The sequence below is a fragment of the Bos javanicus genome, chromosome 12 (assembly GCF_032452875.1).
Source record: "Bos javanicus breed banteng chromosome 12, ARS-OSU_banteng_1.0, whole genome shotgun sequence".
In the NCBI taxonomy this organism is placed as follows: domain Eukaryota; kingdom Metazoa; phylum Chordata; class Mammalia; order Artiodactyla; family Bovidae; genus Bos; species Bos javanicus.
The window spans coordinates 11,554,497-11,570,012 of record NC_083879.1 but is presented as its reverse complement, the minus strand read 5'-3'; the positions used below and the strand labels follow the sequence as shown (position 1 = coordinate 11,570,012).

The 15,516-nt window shown below is 40.3% G+C and overlaps 1 protein-coding gene across 4 annotated transcripts in view; it reads left to right on the top strand.

The window, feature by feature from the left end:
* MTRF1 (mitochondrial translation release factor 1) overlaps positions 1 to 13,586 on the top strand; it is a 58,082-nt gene extending 44,496 nt beyond the window's left edge. For all 4 annotated transcript variants that reach the window (XM_061434472.1, XM_061434471.1, XM_061434473.1 and 1 more), the window contains 3 exons: positions 2,133 to 2,269; positions 4,967 to 5,065; positions 12,303 to 13,586. In XM_061434472.1, coding sequence (XP_061290456.1) covers positions 2,133 to 2,269; positions 4,967 to 5,065; positions 12,303 to 12,416 — 350 coding nt within the window. In that variant the 3' untranslated portion in view covers positions 12,417 to 13,586. The remainder of the gene's footprint in view (positions 1 to 2,132; positions 2,270 to 4,966; positions 5,066 to 12,302) is intronic.
* Positions 13,587 to 15,516: the final 1,930 nt, after the last annotated feature.

Here is a 15,516-nt window from a genome sequence, read left to right as displayed (position 1 = left end):
GGATTTGAACTAGTTCAGCTGGAATTCCATCTCCTCCACTAGCTTTGTTCATACTAATGTTTCCTAAGGCTCAATTGACTTCACACTCCAGGATGTCTGACTCTGAGTGACCATACCATCATGGTTTTCCAGGTCATTAAAATCTCTTTTATATAGTTCTGTGTATTTTTGCCACTTCTTTCTAATCTCTTCTGCTGCTTTTAGGTCCACCTTTTCTGTCCTTTATTGTGATGATCCTTGCATGAAAGGTTCCTTTGATATCTCCAGTTTTCTTGAAGAATTCTCCTAGTGTTTCCCATTCTATTGTTTTCCTGTATTTCTTTGCATTGTTTACTTAAGAAGGCTTTTATCTCTCCTTGGTATTCTTTGGAACTCTGCATTCAGTTGGGTGTATCTTTCCCTTTCTCCCTTGCTTTTCACTTCTGTTCTTTTCTCAGCTATTTGTAAAGCCTCCTCAGACAACTACTTTGCCTTCTTGTATTTCTTTTTCTTTGGGATAGTTTTGATCACCACCTCCTGCAGAATGTTATGAACCTCCATCCATAGTTCTTCAGGCACTCTGTCGGCCAGATCTAATCCCTTGAATGTATTGGTCACCTCCATGCATAATCATAAGGGATTTGATTTAGGTCATACCTGAATGGCCTAGTGGTTTTCTTTTTCTTCAATTTAAGTCTGAATTTGGCAATAAGGAGCTCATGATCTGAGCCACAGTCAGCTCCAGTCCTTGTTTTTGCTGACTGTATAGGGCTTCTTCATCTTCGGCTGCAAAGAATATAATCGATCTGATTTCGGTATTGACCATCTGGTGACGTCCGTGTGTAGAGTTGTCTCTTGTGTTGTTGGAAGAGGGTGTTTGTTATGACCAGTGTATTCTCTTTACAAAACTCTGTTAGCGTTGATCCTGCCTCATATTGTACTCCTCCAAGGCCAAATTTTCTATATTCTAGGTATCTCTTGACTGCATACTTTGCATTCCAGTCCCCTATGATAAAAAAGACTTTTTTGGTGTTGTTCTATAAAGTCTTGTTGATCTTCATAGAACTGTTCAACTTCAGTTTCTTTGGCATTAGGGGTTGGGTTATAGACTTGGATTATTGTGATGTTGAATGATTTGCTTTGGAAATCAACTGAAACCATTGTCATTTCAAGATTACACCCAAGTACTGCATTTTAGACTGTTTTGCTGACTATGCGGGTGACTCCATTTCTTCTAAGGGATTCTTGCCCACAGTAGTAGTTATAATGGTCATCTGAATTAAATTCGCCCATCCTGCCCATTTTAGTTCACTGATTCCTAAGATGTCGACGTTCACTCTTGCCATTTCCTGCTTGGCCACGTCCAACTTACCTTCTTTCATGGACCTAACATTCCAGGTTCCTATGCAATATTGTTCTTTACAGCATCAGACTTTACTTTCAGCACTAGACACATTCACAACTGAGCATCGTTTCCCCTTTGGTTCAGTCTCTGCAGTCTTTCTGGAGCTTATAGTAATTGCCCTCTGCTCTCCCCCAGTAGCATATTGGACACCTTCTGACCTGGGGGACTCATCTTCTGGTGTCACATCCTTTTGCCAAGAATACTGGAGTGTTGTCATTCCCTCCTCCAGTGGACCACTTCTTGTTAGAACCACCTGGGTCTATATAAATGCAGATTTTTTTTCAATAAATGTGTATTTGTATTATAAGTTGAAACACCTTATTTAGATATCAGAATCTAGAGAGCCATCTACAACAATTACTGTCATAACTCATGTATAGTTTCTGTGTACTTCATCTAAAATGTTTTTCATTCTTTTCCTGATTAACCTTTCCCCCTTTAAAACGTTCCTCAGTTCTATCTTCTTTATCAGTTTTATTGTGATATAATAGACACCTCAGGGTTTCCCAGGTGGCTCAGTGGTAAAGAATCTGCCAGCAATGCAGGAGACACCTGTTTAATCCCTGAGTCAGGAAGATCTCTTGGAGCAGGAAATGGCAACCTGCTCCAGCATTCTTGCCTGGGAAATCCCGTGGACGGAGGAGCTGGGTGGGTTGCAGTCCGTGGGGTCACACAAAGAATCAGACGCATCTGAGCAACTGAGCACGTGCGCACGCACTCTTTACCTCTGATCCCTGTTATTTTTCAGGACTTGTAGTGGAATGCCAGCAAGAACGGTCACAGATAAAAAACAAAGAAATAGCTCTGCGTGTGTTGAGAGCTAGACTCTACCAGCAGATTATTGAGAAAGACAAGTGTCAGCAACGAAGTGCAAGAAAACTACAGGTAAGATTTATTAGGTGAAATAACTTAATGGCTCTGTACAAGAAGCCATCATCTTGTATAGGAAAATGGAGTAAATATTCTTAATCTAATGGAAGTACCTTGGAGCGCTGGAAAACATGTTCATTTGTAAACAGCAATAATTTAATACGGTTGGTTATGGCTAAACTCAGACATGCCAGTTTGCAAATAAGGAGAGGAGATACGTATAAATTAAAAATTATTTCCCAGTTGTGTTCTGTGTTTATATCATAGTTATCTTTAAGAGGAAATCAGTGTAAAAGACAATTCTCTAGAAATTAAGAGACTTTACAGGTTTTTAATTTAAAACCTATGCTTTTATTATAATTTTATGTGGAATCAAAAATATATGGCATGCAAAAAACTGGTAATAGTGATTGCTTCTGATGTGTCTGGGAACAAAGACTAGAAAAGAGATTTATTTTTTGTTTATACTCTTTTCTACTTTTAAAATTTTGTACTATATACATTTATATTATTATTTATACAAATATATACATAGATAAGTTTTAAGCAAAATGAATAAATGTCATTGTTTTAAGTAAACCAAGTGTTGTATGATTTTAACTTCTGAAAAAATAAAGTTTGTCTTTGAGAGAAACTGGAAGAGACAGTGGAACCCAGAAATAACTGTGTTTCTGTGTTATTTACAGGTAATTATACTTCAGTAAATGTGGGAGATTTTGTGGCCTGTTAGGATAATGAGATTGTATAAAACTAAACATCAATTATTCTTTTCACATAGATGTCCTAGTCTTTCACACTTTTGCCCTTTTCATTTATTTCCCTTACTAACTTGCATATAGTAAAAGTGCCAGAATAAATAATATATCAGTCTTAAACACTATCAGCTCTGCCACATTTAATGAAAGACATTAGGGTTTTTAAAAAAATATTTATTTATTTATTTGGCCGCACTGGTTCTTAGTTGCGGCGTGTGGGAACTAGTTCCCTGACCAAGGATCGAACCTGAGTCCCCTGAGTTGAGAGCAGAGTCTTAGCCACTGGACCACCAGGGAAGTCCCAGACATTGGGTTTTACTTGCCATTTGACATTTTGGCATCACACAGTAATTTTCAGAGTAAGTATTGGCGATCGGCCTGTTTTGCAGATTTGGGGGGTTGTATCTACTTCAGTAGTTTGGTTTGAAAGGCCAGAAAAGACCTTCTTGCCTCCCTTTGTCCATCTGTGTGAAGTTTTTTAGCAGATGTTTCTAATGCTTAGGAGTTTTTCTTCCGCCAGTATATACAGGAGCTTTTCTATGGGAGGCATTGTGCCAGGTTCTGAACCCTGGCTCCAGTTGGCACCTGAAGAGCTTTGCGGATGCTGAGATTCTGATATAACTGATCTTGGTGGGATCCTAGGCACTAATATGATACTTTGGGATAGTGGTTTCCAGACCTGGCTGGTTGCAGAATGGATGGCCTGGGGAATGTTTTAAAAATACATTACCCATAATTTAGTATTTCTTAGGTTAGGCTTTGGAATCTTTCAACAATTTCCCAGATACTCAGCCATACTTAAGAGTTTAGTTTCATACTGTTTGCTTTGTAAGTTGTAGGAATGTCTTTTTTTTTTTTAATCTTAAAAAGTGAAAGTGATATAGTTGTAACTTATATTGCATAGCAACTGTGCTTCAATAAAAAATAAATAATACAATAAATTGTCAAATCAAAAGTGAAAGTGAGTGAGACAGGATATTGTGCGCCTTGTATGTGAGGGAGGGAGGGCAGGTGAGCAGATGAGACTATAAATAACCACCGCCTAAGGTAGACGGGTGTGCCGTGAAGAAGATTCCAGGTGCACGGGTTTTGAAGGAGGAAGATAACATATTTTTCATGTTGGGACCAGAAAAGTCAAGATGGTACGAAAGTGCTAGGAAGCGCATCCCTTGAGGTGATGTTTTAGCTGGGTTAACAGACTTGCACGTAATAATGAAATGGCATACTAAGTGGAATTTTTGAGGTTCACATATTTTCAGAAATAATTCTGGGAAAGTTGGCCACATTATGAAGTACAATTGAATGCTGAGTTGAGTTGTGAGTGCTTAGTAGTCAAGGAGCCAAAGAAGGAAATTGACCAAAAAACCCAAAACACTGTGCTTTAGGAAAACTAAGCAGGGCAATGCAATGTAAACAGGGAAATGGAAGATTAATTTTTACAGGAATGTAGTGAAAGTCATGAGCCCTTGAATGATAATAAAAATGGCAAGGGCAGGATATAATAAAAGACCCTTGAATCCTTGGGAATTGGGAAGAATTGAGATGAGCTGAAGGTCCTTTCAGTGTCTATATCAAAGCCTGCCAGATAGTCAGCCCCCATGAAATGTCTGTCAAAGTGTATAGGATGTCAAGTTCCCTACTTAGGTCAAAAGAAACATTGTGGGGTCATTTACAGAAACCACAGGAAGAACTGACTGATATAGAAAGATAATTTGGTTTTAAATATTTGGGGTTTGAGGTACCAAAGAAACATTCATTCTTATCCCATAACTAAGCTTTACAAAACTGTAGTCTTCAACAGTAAGTTCTGCCCGTTCTTATTCCTGGTCACTTTGTATCTTGGAATTTAGAAAATAATTAAACTGTTAAAATAGAAAAGTAATTTGCAAGCCCTTTTTCCATTGTGATAAAGATAATGATAAAGTTAAAATATGAATTGCTTTTTGTTATGGCACAGGTGGGAACACGAGCCCAGTCAGAGAGAATCCGGACATATAATTTCACCCAGGATAGAGTCACTGACCACAGGATAGCATATGAAGTTCGAAATATTAAGGTAACAACACTGAGTATGTTTCATTTGCCTTTGATTTTTGAAGAAAGTACAGTCAAATTCTAGAGTAATTTTTGAAATATTACCTTTAAAATATTACTGAGTTTATGTTAGTATCCCAAATCTGCAAACATTTTTCTTAGTTTGCTGATAAGAAATACACTCTTTGTGCCAATATGAAAAAGCTGTCTTTTAAATTCAAAATTCTGTTATGCAATCACAGGGTATTAATGGATTTTCAATATGTCTATCAATTTTCTATTGCCGTATAATGAGTAACTGCAAATTTATTGCCTTAAAAGAATGCCTATTTATCATCTCAGTTACTGTATGTCAGAAAAATCCAGGAATGACAGAGCTGAGTTCTCTGCTCTAGGTCTCACAAACCTGAAATCAAGGTGCTGGCCAGCCGGCCTGCCTTTGTAGAGCTTGGAGTCCTCTTCTGAGCTCATGTTGCTGGCAGCATTCTATTTCCTTGAGTTGTAGGATTGAAGCCCCCATCTTCTTGCTGGTCATCAGCTGTGTGCCGCTCTCAGCTCCCAAAGGCCGCCCACAGCTGCTTGCGGTCTAGTCCCCTCGATGGGCCCTTTCCCACTGAAACTCTTGCAGAAATGGCCTTTTTAAGGGATCGGCTGTTTAGGTCAGCCCCACCTGGAAAAGCATCACTAATCAGTCATCTGATCACTGGAGTGATCATCATCACAGCTTCTGCCTGCTCTAAAGGAAGGGGATTTTGCCAAGGTGTGGACTCCAAGGGGCATCTTAGAATTCTGTCTGCCACAATGTGTATCATTAGATTCAGGTGTTCAATGATGCTTTCAGGAAAAAGACCCTGTCAGTTTGATTTGAACATTAACCTAACTAAATCCCATGTCACCAGGATCATTGACAGTAAACCATTAACGACAAAGCACAGAAAAAAAATTTTTTTTCTTCCACTGAAGGGGAAAATAAACTGGTTCCCATAAAGGACTACATGGAAAAGGCAGGAGGTAGAAGGTTTTGATCCTTGTCCTGGCTACCATGTGATACCTCGGGCTTCTTTCACTTGATTCTATCTCATACACAGAATTAAAGTCCTGATTTTACAGAAGAAATATCTATGGTTTTAACATATTTACAAATTTCTGTGTTTCTTAGGCCATTTCCTCTGTCTTCTCAGCAATTTCAGGCCGTCTTGCATAGGAACATAATAGCCTGTTGAAAAGGAGAAAATATTTACCAACTTCCTTTTCCTCAGGAAACACACAGTAATAATACCCAAACACGTTTGGTCATGCTGTTCTAGTTACAACATCATTTTTCAGTTGTTTTTCTTACAGTGGTGATGGTTTACCATGAGACAGCTACATTTTTGTGACCAGTAATATTTTTTAGAAGGGCACACAGGTGTTCAGCAGTGCATTCAGTCATGAAACAGAGGTTAACTGGTTTTTATAGTTATAAAATATATGCTGCTGCTGCTGCTGCTGCGTCGCTTCAGTCGTGTCCGACTCTGTGCGACCCCACAGATGGCAGCCCACCAGGCTGCTCTGTCCCTGGGATTCTCCAGGCAAGAATATTGGAGTGGTTTGCCATTTCCTTCTCCAATAACTTTGGCCTAAATACTAATATGTTATTACTAAACTAGCATGCCAGCCTCAGAAAGAACAAGGACAGTCATATTGGTATGCTCTACTAATCACTAACCAACTTAAAGGGAAAGAAAGAAAATGCTCCGTATTAGTGAAGGGAAAAGGCTTGAAAATGGTATGAAAAAAAATTGTTGAGGTAAAACATTAAAATCTGTGGGGAAGGGAATGGCAACCCACTGCAGTATTCTTGCCTGGAGAATCCCATGGACAGAGGAGCCTGGTGGGGCTACAATCCATGGGGTCGCTACATCCATGACTTAGTGACTAAACTACTCAGACTCTTAAGGTAATTTCATTGTTGGTAACCTGATACTAGGATGTTTTCCATATTACTCATTTTTTTTGGTCCTAGTTGAGACAGAATCTCATCAAATCCTGACATCTCTCCTGCGGGAGAATGTCCCAGACCAAGGGGGTGGGCAGGTCTTGAGGTGAGAGCAGTTACTAAACAGAACTCCCTCTGTGCTAGTTCTGGTATCGAAGAGGCAAGATAACTGGCAGCAGGGTTCCTTCTCAGGATCACGTTTGCTGCCACATCAGTTAATATCAGAGCCCTTTAATCTGGAGGTGATACTGTAACTTGATTGCACTAATTCGTTTTTCATTATTGATAGCTGTTTTATTTACACCCTCCCACATACAGTCCTGGGGACCACTGTAAACCTCTCAGACGACTTGTATTTTTGTAGCACTACGAGATTTATTTACATCCCTATAAAGACAACTGTGAAAATCACTCAGTTGTGTCCAGTTCTTTGCGAGGCCATGGACTATACAGTCCATGGAATTCTCCGGGCCAGAACACTGGAGTGGGGGCCTTGGACTTTGACAGACATCCTGCTGTGTGTTTGAAACAGGAAAGTCAGAGTATTTCCTGTGTGTCAGCCTTCCCAGGTAGCGAAATGCAGGAGCAGGAAAGTCTGCCTTTCGCCACACGCACAGCCACTGACCCGGAGCGGAGGCTGTGTGGGCAGTGAGTGGCACCCATGTGTGGCTTCCAGCTCTGCTGCCGGCGGGGCTCAGAGCGGCACAGAGGGAGGAGGGTCCACGACCCTCAGCCACCCGCCAGACTGAAGGTCGGAAGCAACTTGACGTAAAATTCGGCAGGATCTTCCCTCCCCTAGCCCCTTCTCTGTTAGACCTATTCACTTACAAATGGTCGCTTTCAAGGCTGAAAGATCTGTTGCCTGAGGCGAGCAGAGAGCTTAACCTCCAGTTTCTACACCGATCTCAACCCTGTGGTCTCTCAGCATCTGTTGTGTGAGCTACTGAAGTGACCTCTTCCTCCCTCTGATTGGAAGCTCACCTGGCAGTTTTTGGATTAGAGAATTCTTATCTCCTGCCTTGTCACTTTGGGAATTTTGAATTTCTTTGCTTTTGTTTTTAAGAAGTAACCTAAAATTTCCTACAACACTAAATAAAATGGTACTGGTCCTGTCCTTCAGAAAAAAAAAAAAATTAAAATCTGTACACAGGACAGAGAAAGAAACTAGTCAGACTGCATGATTTAGGAACTGAAGAGTTGTATTGGTTGCCCAAAAGTTTGTTCAGTTTTTCCATAACATGTTATGGAAAAACCCAAATGAACTTCTGGGCCAACCCAACAGATGAGGCAGGAAAAGTGATAAAGGCCTTAGCCCCAGGGCAGCTGCTGTAGGACTGAGTGGAAAGGAAAGAAAGTTGGCGCCTGAGGGTCTCTGCTCAGCCCTCCTCCGCCATTCTACAGCCAGGCCTCCTCCCTTCTCCATGCACAGAGCTCCTCATGGAGTGGCTGTATTCTTCCAAGATCATGATCTTGACCCAAGACAATAATTGGTTTGTTTGGTAAGGAAGTCCAGACAAGCCCCAGTCAATGAGCTTCTTCCCAGGATTTTTAATTAAGAGACAAATATGCTCCTTCTCTCTCGGTGGATGAAGCTGAAATATGTAAAGCTTACAAGAGGTTAGAAGCCGTATTTCCAGCCATGGCGAGCAGCAGTCTTCAGTGAGGGAACACTGGAAGCTCATATATTGATATTTTATTTTTTTTAACAGGCATTTATTTATTTGGCTGTGTCAAGCCATAGTTGCAGCACACGGGATCTTCTTGTGGGCTCCAGAGCACATGGGTTTAGTTGCCCTGGGACATGTGGGATTGTAGTTCCCCCAGCAGGGATTGAACCCGTGTCGCCTGCTTTGGGACGGGGATTCTTAACCACTGGACCAGCAGGGACATGCCACAGCTGATGTAGTGAAAGGAGCAAAACTGGGAGAACGGGATACAGAGAATCCTGATGGTATTGTTAGTGATCGGGGTTCTTGGCCTTCCCTAATCAATAGAAATTGAGTAGCCACCAGATTAGGAATTCAGGTAAGGCTTCATTCAGGCCCCTGCTGCAGCGCAGTTGGGGCAGGAACAAATAACAGGTTCCCATACGTACTCTCTTCTGGATGCAGGGATGAGCTTACTTTTTATGTGGGGTGAGGGTAGGGGTGGCTTAGGTGTTTTGCCCACCCCTTAGGTGGTGGTATGGTGTTATGCACAGTACCAAGCTTTTTTTTTTGCTCCAAGCCCCTCAAAAAATTGGGTTTTTTGGTCTCTTTGTATCTTTTGGGTCCAGAATTTGCCCCAGCTGCCCATGCACGCAAGTTATTTTTAGGCCCATACAGTTTCTTTGTATTCTGTTGAGAGGTGTGTCCAGTGCAGCCAGCATCGCAGCACTGCAGCAAAGGGTCCCAGCCCCCAGGCCTGTCTCAGTATGAATTCCCACGTAATTTATACCTGAGGCTTAGCTTCATTCCCAGGGTAGTAGCAGTTCAGTTCAGTCGCTCAGTCATGTCCGACTCTTTGCAACCCCATGAATCGCAGCACCCAGAGTTCACTGAGACTCACGTCCATCGAGTCAGTGATGCCATCCAGCCATCTCATCCTCTGTTGTCCCCTTTTCCTCCTGCCCCCAATCCCTCCCAGGATCAGTCTTTTCCAATGAGTCAACTCTTCGAGTGAGGTAGCCAAAATACTGGAGTTACAGCTTCAGCATCAGTCCTTCCAATGAACACCCATGACTGATCTCCTTTAGAATAGACTGGTTGGATCTCCTTGCAGTCCAAGGGACTCTCAAGAGTCTTCTCCAACACCACAGTTCAAAAGCATCAATTCTTCAGCACTCAGCTTTCTTCACAGTCCAACTCTCACATCTATACATGACCACTGGAGAAACCACAGCCTTGACTAGATGGACCTTTCTTGGCAAAGTAATGTCTCTACTTTTGAATATGCTATCTAGGTTGGTCATAACTTTCCTTCCAAGGAGTAAGCGTCTTTTAATTTCATGGCTGCAATCACCATCTGCAGTGATTTTGGAGCCCAGAAAAATAAAGTCTGACACTGTTTCCACTGTGTGCCCATCTATTTCCCATGAAGTGATAGGACCAGATGCCATGATCTTAGTTTTCTGAATGTTGAGCTTTAAGCCAGGGTGTGGCAGTAGCCTTGTACATTCCTGCCCTTGGGTTCTCTGAAGTCAGCCTGAAATATGTTTATTATGAATTCCCTTGTAGATAATTTTCTTTTTAACTTACCTAAGTTGTAAGCTCAGATTACCATGTAATATCTGAGCCACTTCCCTGGGGGCTCAGTGGTAAATTACCATGCAAGCAGGAGATACAAGAGATGTGGGTTTGATCCCTGGGCAAGGAAGATTCTGTGGGTCAAGAAATGGCAACCCACTCCAGTATTCTTGCCTAAGAAATCCCATGGACGGAGGTGCCTGGAGAGCTACAGTCCATGGGGTCAGAAAAGAATCGGACACGACTTAGCGACTAAACACCACCACCATCATGCAATATATTATTTTGTATTTTTATTCTGTTTCTGAAAGTCCCTGTGCAGATTGCTTTCCACCAGCCTATCTCCTGTCCTGTATTCCAATTACACTGGAAATTTACTCTTGCCCTGGGTGTTCATTGCACTGTTTCCATACCTCTCTTCATACTCATTCTTTTGACTGAAGTGCTCTGTTTGTGTCTATTTGGAGAAATACTGTTCTCTTTTTAAGATCTAATTCAAAATGTTCTTCTTTTTTAAAAAAATTTCTTACACTGTATTATGCTTATGTGTTACCTAACTTTCCCACTAGATTGTAAGCTTCTGAAAGCTGGAAACTACAGCTCCCTCATCTTTGATCTTTTCCCTGGTGGCTCAGAGGTTAAAATGTGTGCCCGCAATGCGGGAGGCCTGGGTTCAGTCCCTGGGTTGGGAACATCCCCTGGAGAAGGAAATGGCAACCCACTCCAGTATTCTTGCCTGGAGAATCCCATGGACGGAGGAGCCTGGTGGGCTACAGTCCACGGGGTCACAAAGAGTCAAAGACACTTTGACACAGAGACTTAACTAGCACTCTGGTTAATCCAATTGAACTCTAAATGTGATGTGATTATCAATAAGAGTAATGACCCTTTTAACATAATTTTCAGATGATTAAATCACACTGACAATAATCATAATAATTTGAGCTTACAGGGCACACTAATTTTATAAGCAATTTTCAAATTATGTTCAAAATGGTATATAAATCAGTTTTAAAATTTCATCAAGTTTAATCGACATTTTACTCTATGCTAGTGTTTTGTAGAATACAAAGATAGTAAGGCATATCTTTCCTCCTACAGTTTAATTTGAGAGATAAATGTGTACACTTAATCTGAAATTGAACTTCAAGACTACTCAGGAAAGACTAAATATAAGAGTAGTTCATGCCTACATCTAAACTTTAAATGGTCTGTGTTCCAAATGTCAGTATTAAAATATTTCTGTTAAGTGAATGTCTGGATTTTGAGCATTTCCAAAAGAGGAGACTCTGCTAAATCACTAATTCCAACAACTCTGTTACACAGAAACTTTATAACACAAGAAAGGTGCTCAAAGTCATTATTTTACTCATTTCTACTTCAGGGAGGACTGCTGGGAAGTCTTAACTGAAACAGTTTCCACCCAGTGGAATTATTTGGAGGTTTAATAAACGAGGGTTTTTTCCCTTCAACTTTTAATTTTGACAGTTCAAGCACACATGTTTAACGATTAGCTCATATATATATTCCTAGACCTGGATGGAACCTTTGTTAATACTTTGCTATTCTTGCCTTCTCTTCTGCCTCCACTTCCTCTATGTATACACTTGTGTTGCCGCTGAACCACTAGAAAGCAAGTTGTAGGACTCAAGACAATGTCCCCTAAATATTTCAGCATGAATATTTTTCAATACACAGGACTTCCAGATTTTAAAGCCAATGTGTTCCTAATTTAAGAAAAAACAGAACTATTATAAAGCACTTCTGGATTAAATAATTTGAATTTGGAAGATTGGCTAATTTAAAAATGCTAATTTAAACTATTTAAGAAAGAGTATAATTCCATTTACTTAATTTTTAGATTCACTTTTTACATAAAAAGTCAATATTAACTAGGGAATCCTCCCAAGTTAGCAATTGTGTTCATTACATTGTAGATTAGTAATCGTTTGTTGCTATTAAATAATGATTTTAAAGAAACAAAATACATAAATGCTTAATTCTTTGTTGTGTTTCTATCTAGTAATCAAGTTTTCATGATAACTGTCTTTTACCAGGAATTTTTATGTGGGGAGAAGTGCTTGGATCAGCTAATTCAGAGACTGCTTCAATCAGCGGATGAAGAAGCCATTACTGAATTTTTGGATGAAAACCTTAAATCAGTCAAATAAAGTCTGATTTATAATTTATTATTGTAGAAATGAAATGAGCCTACATCAAGAAGTAGACCCAAGCAAGGAAGTCTTTTTGAAAGTTGATAAAGTGCAGCTAAAAATACACAGTACTCACAAAAATATTTTTTTAATGAATCAAGTCACGTTTCTTGACCTAAGAGTTTTATTTTAGGTTTCCTGTAAAGTACAGTCCAACTCTTCATGTAGAATCAAAGTATGCATCTTCAGAAAGAGACAGTATTGAGAATTGACTGTGTGATTTAGAGCAGATCATTTGTTCTCTGTATATACCTTTTTTTTTAAACCATCTATAAAGTACTTTTGCCTGGAAAATCCCATGGACGGAGGAGCCTGGTGGGCTGCAGTCCATGGGGTCACTAGAGTCGGACACGACTGAGCGACTTCACTTTCACTTTTCACTTGAATGCATTGGAGAAGGCAATGGCAACCCACTCCAGTGTTCTTGCCTGGAGAATGCCAGGGACGGGGAAGCCTGGTGGGCTGCCGTCTATGGGGTCGCACAGAGTCGGACACGACTGAAGTGACTTGGCAGCATAAATTAATTTAAATACATTTAAAATCTATTACTTCAGGACTTTCCCCATGGTAGAATCTAGTGATATAAACTTATAAACTTCCTTAAAGACAACGTACTGTTATTCACGTCAGTGTTAGAACTTAAACTACTACTTTTAAATAAAATAAATAAAAGTTGTGAAGAATATGAGTTGATAACGATGAGCACTAGTATACAGATGGTCGAGCTCTGTGAGGGCTGAATGAACTCTGTACTGTGCAAACTACAAGTCAATAATTAAAGCAGACTCTCTGGCTTCTGTTTCTTATTGTTCTGACTTCATAAGCGTTCACAAATGTGGTGTGATGTGAGTAATTCACTGGGGCCGGTTTTGTGCTGTGACATGTAAAACCTAGTCCTTACCTTAGAGAGCTTCCAGCTGAACAGGGAACCAAAATATGTCACCAGCCCTAATTCCGAGTAGCACACTGTATTTAGTAATCGTTCTCAGGAAGCTTTTTGAGTAAAAAAGAGAGTGGTTGTTATTGTAGACAGTTCCTCAGAAAGGAACTATATGCCAGAAAAGACTGGTTAAAATAGAGTTTTAGGACCAATTGAATTATTTGGAAATAAAGATGAGAGGAAAATTTTCTCTGAAGCTTTTATTTTGAAAATCAAGTACTCAGAAAAGTTTTACACATAATTTTAAATAACCAGTTCAATGAATTGTCTAGATTCAACTATTGTTAATATCTTGTCATATTTGTCTTTTCTCTTTCTCTGATTCATACACATACAGCGGTTGTTGAACTATTTAAAAGTTTGTTTTTGTTTTTTTTTTTTAATTTTATCTTTTGGATGCACTTCACAGCATATGGAATCAGTTCCTCAACCGAGGATCAAGCCCAAGCCCCCTGCATCGGCAGCATGGAGTGTTGACCACTAGGGAAATCCCTGAACTATTTAAAAGTTAGTGTCTGATCTTATAACACTACTAAATATTTTATCACATCCTAAGAATAAGGGCATTCTCATACAAAATTATAACTCTGTTATCACACTGAAAATTGGAAATGTTAGTTGCTCAGTCATGTCCAACTCTGCGATGCCATGGACTGTAGCCCAATTCTTCGGCGCTCAGCCTTCTTCACAGTCCAACGCTCACATCCATACATGACCACTGGAGAAACCATAGCCGTGACTAGATGGACCTTTGTTGGCAAAGTAATGTCTCTGCTTTTGAATATGCTATCTAGGTTGGTCATAACTTTCCTTCCAAGGAGTAAGCATCTTTTAATTTCATGGCTGCAATCACCATCTGCAGTGATTTTGGAGCCCAAAAAATAAAGTCTGACACTGTTTCCACTGTGTCCCCATCTATTTCCCATGAAGTGATGGGACCAGATGCCATGATCTTAGTTTTCTGAATGTTGAGCTTTAAGCCAACTTTTTCACTCTCCTCTTTCACTTTCATCAAGAGGCTTTTTAGTTCCTCTTCACTTTCTGCCATAAGGGTGGTGTCAACTGCATATCTGAGGTTATTGATATTTCTCCCAGCAATCTTGATTCCAGCTTATGCTTCTTCCAGCCCAGCTGGATGTACTCTGCATATAAGTTAAATAAGCCGGGTGACAATATACAGCCTTGACGTACTTCTTTTCCTAAAGATGAGCTAAATTCAGATTAAACACGTTTGGTAAGACTACTTCATAGATGATATTGTGATACTGTATCATATCAGGAAGTCCCTGCTGTTAGTGATGCTAAGTTTGGAAGCTGGCAGACTCTCCATCGTAATGGAAATGGAGTAAGCTCTCCATGCTTTCTTTAATAATGAGTATATAATCTGCAGGGTAATACTTTGTCATGAAAAACATTTGATTTCTCATTGTGCAAGGCAGCTTCTGAAATGACCCCAGTGATCCCTGTTCCTGGCATTTCACACACTTGTGTAATCTCCCTTTGAATGTGCACCATATTTATTGACTCTTTTCTAACAGGTAGAATACGATGAAAGTGGTGGGATTGTCACTCCTGATACGAGGTTGTAGAAAGACTCGCTTCTGGCTCTGTTTCTGCCTCTCTCTTGGGTCACTCGTGCTGGTGGCAGCAAGATGCTGTCATTAGCAGCCCTAGGGAATGAGCCTCATTGTTTGGCAAAACTGAGTCCCTTGGTCCAACAGTCCTCAACAGCCTGCCAGCTGGCACACGAGTGGGCTTGGGAGTGGACCGTGTACCCCTAGTTGTGTCCTGAAATGACTGTGGACAGTCTTAACTATGATTTCAGGAGAGCCCTACTCCAGGAGGTGACCCTCAGACACGGAGTTCATTATGGTTTCTCGGTTTCAGCCACTAATGGGGTAATTTGTTACAACCCAAATATGTAACTGATACACCCAATGACCTTTAATCTCATTGATTTAACCTCAAGGAATGATTCTTGTTTTGCCTGAGACATCTGTTACATTTGGAGTTACCAAATGGTGATGTTCTCAGACTTTCATTCTTTCTAAATTTATTAGCTGACGTTCTTTTAAAATTATTTATTTATGTATTATTTGGCTGTGCTGGGTCTTTGGT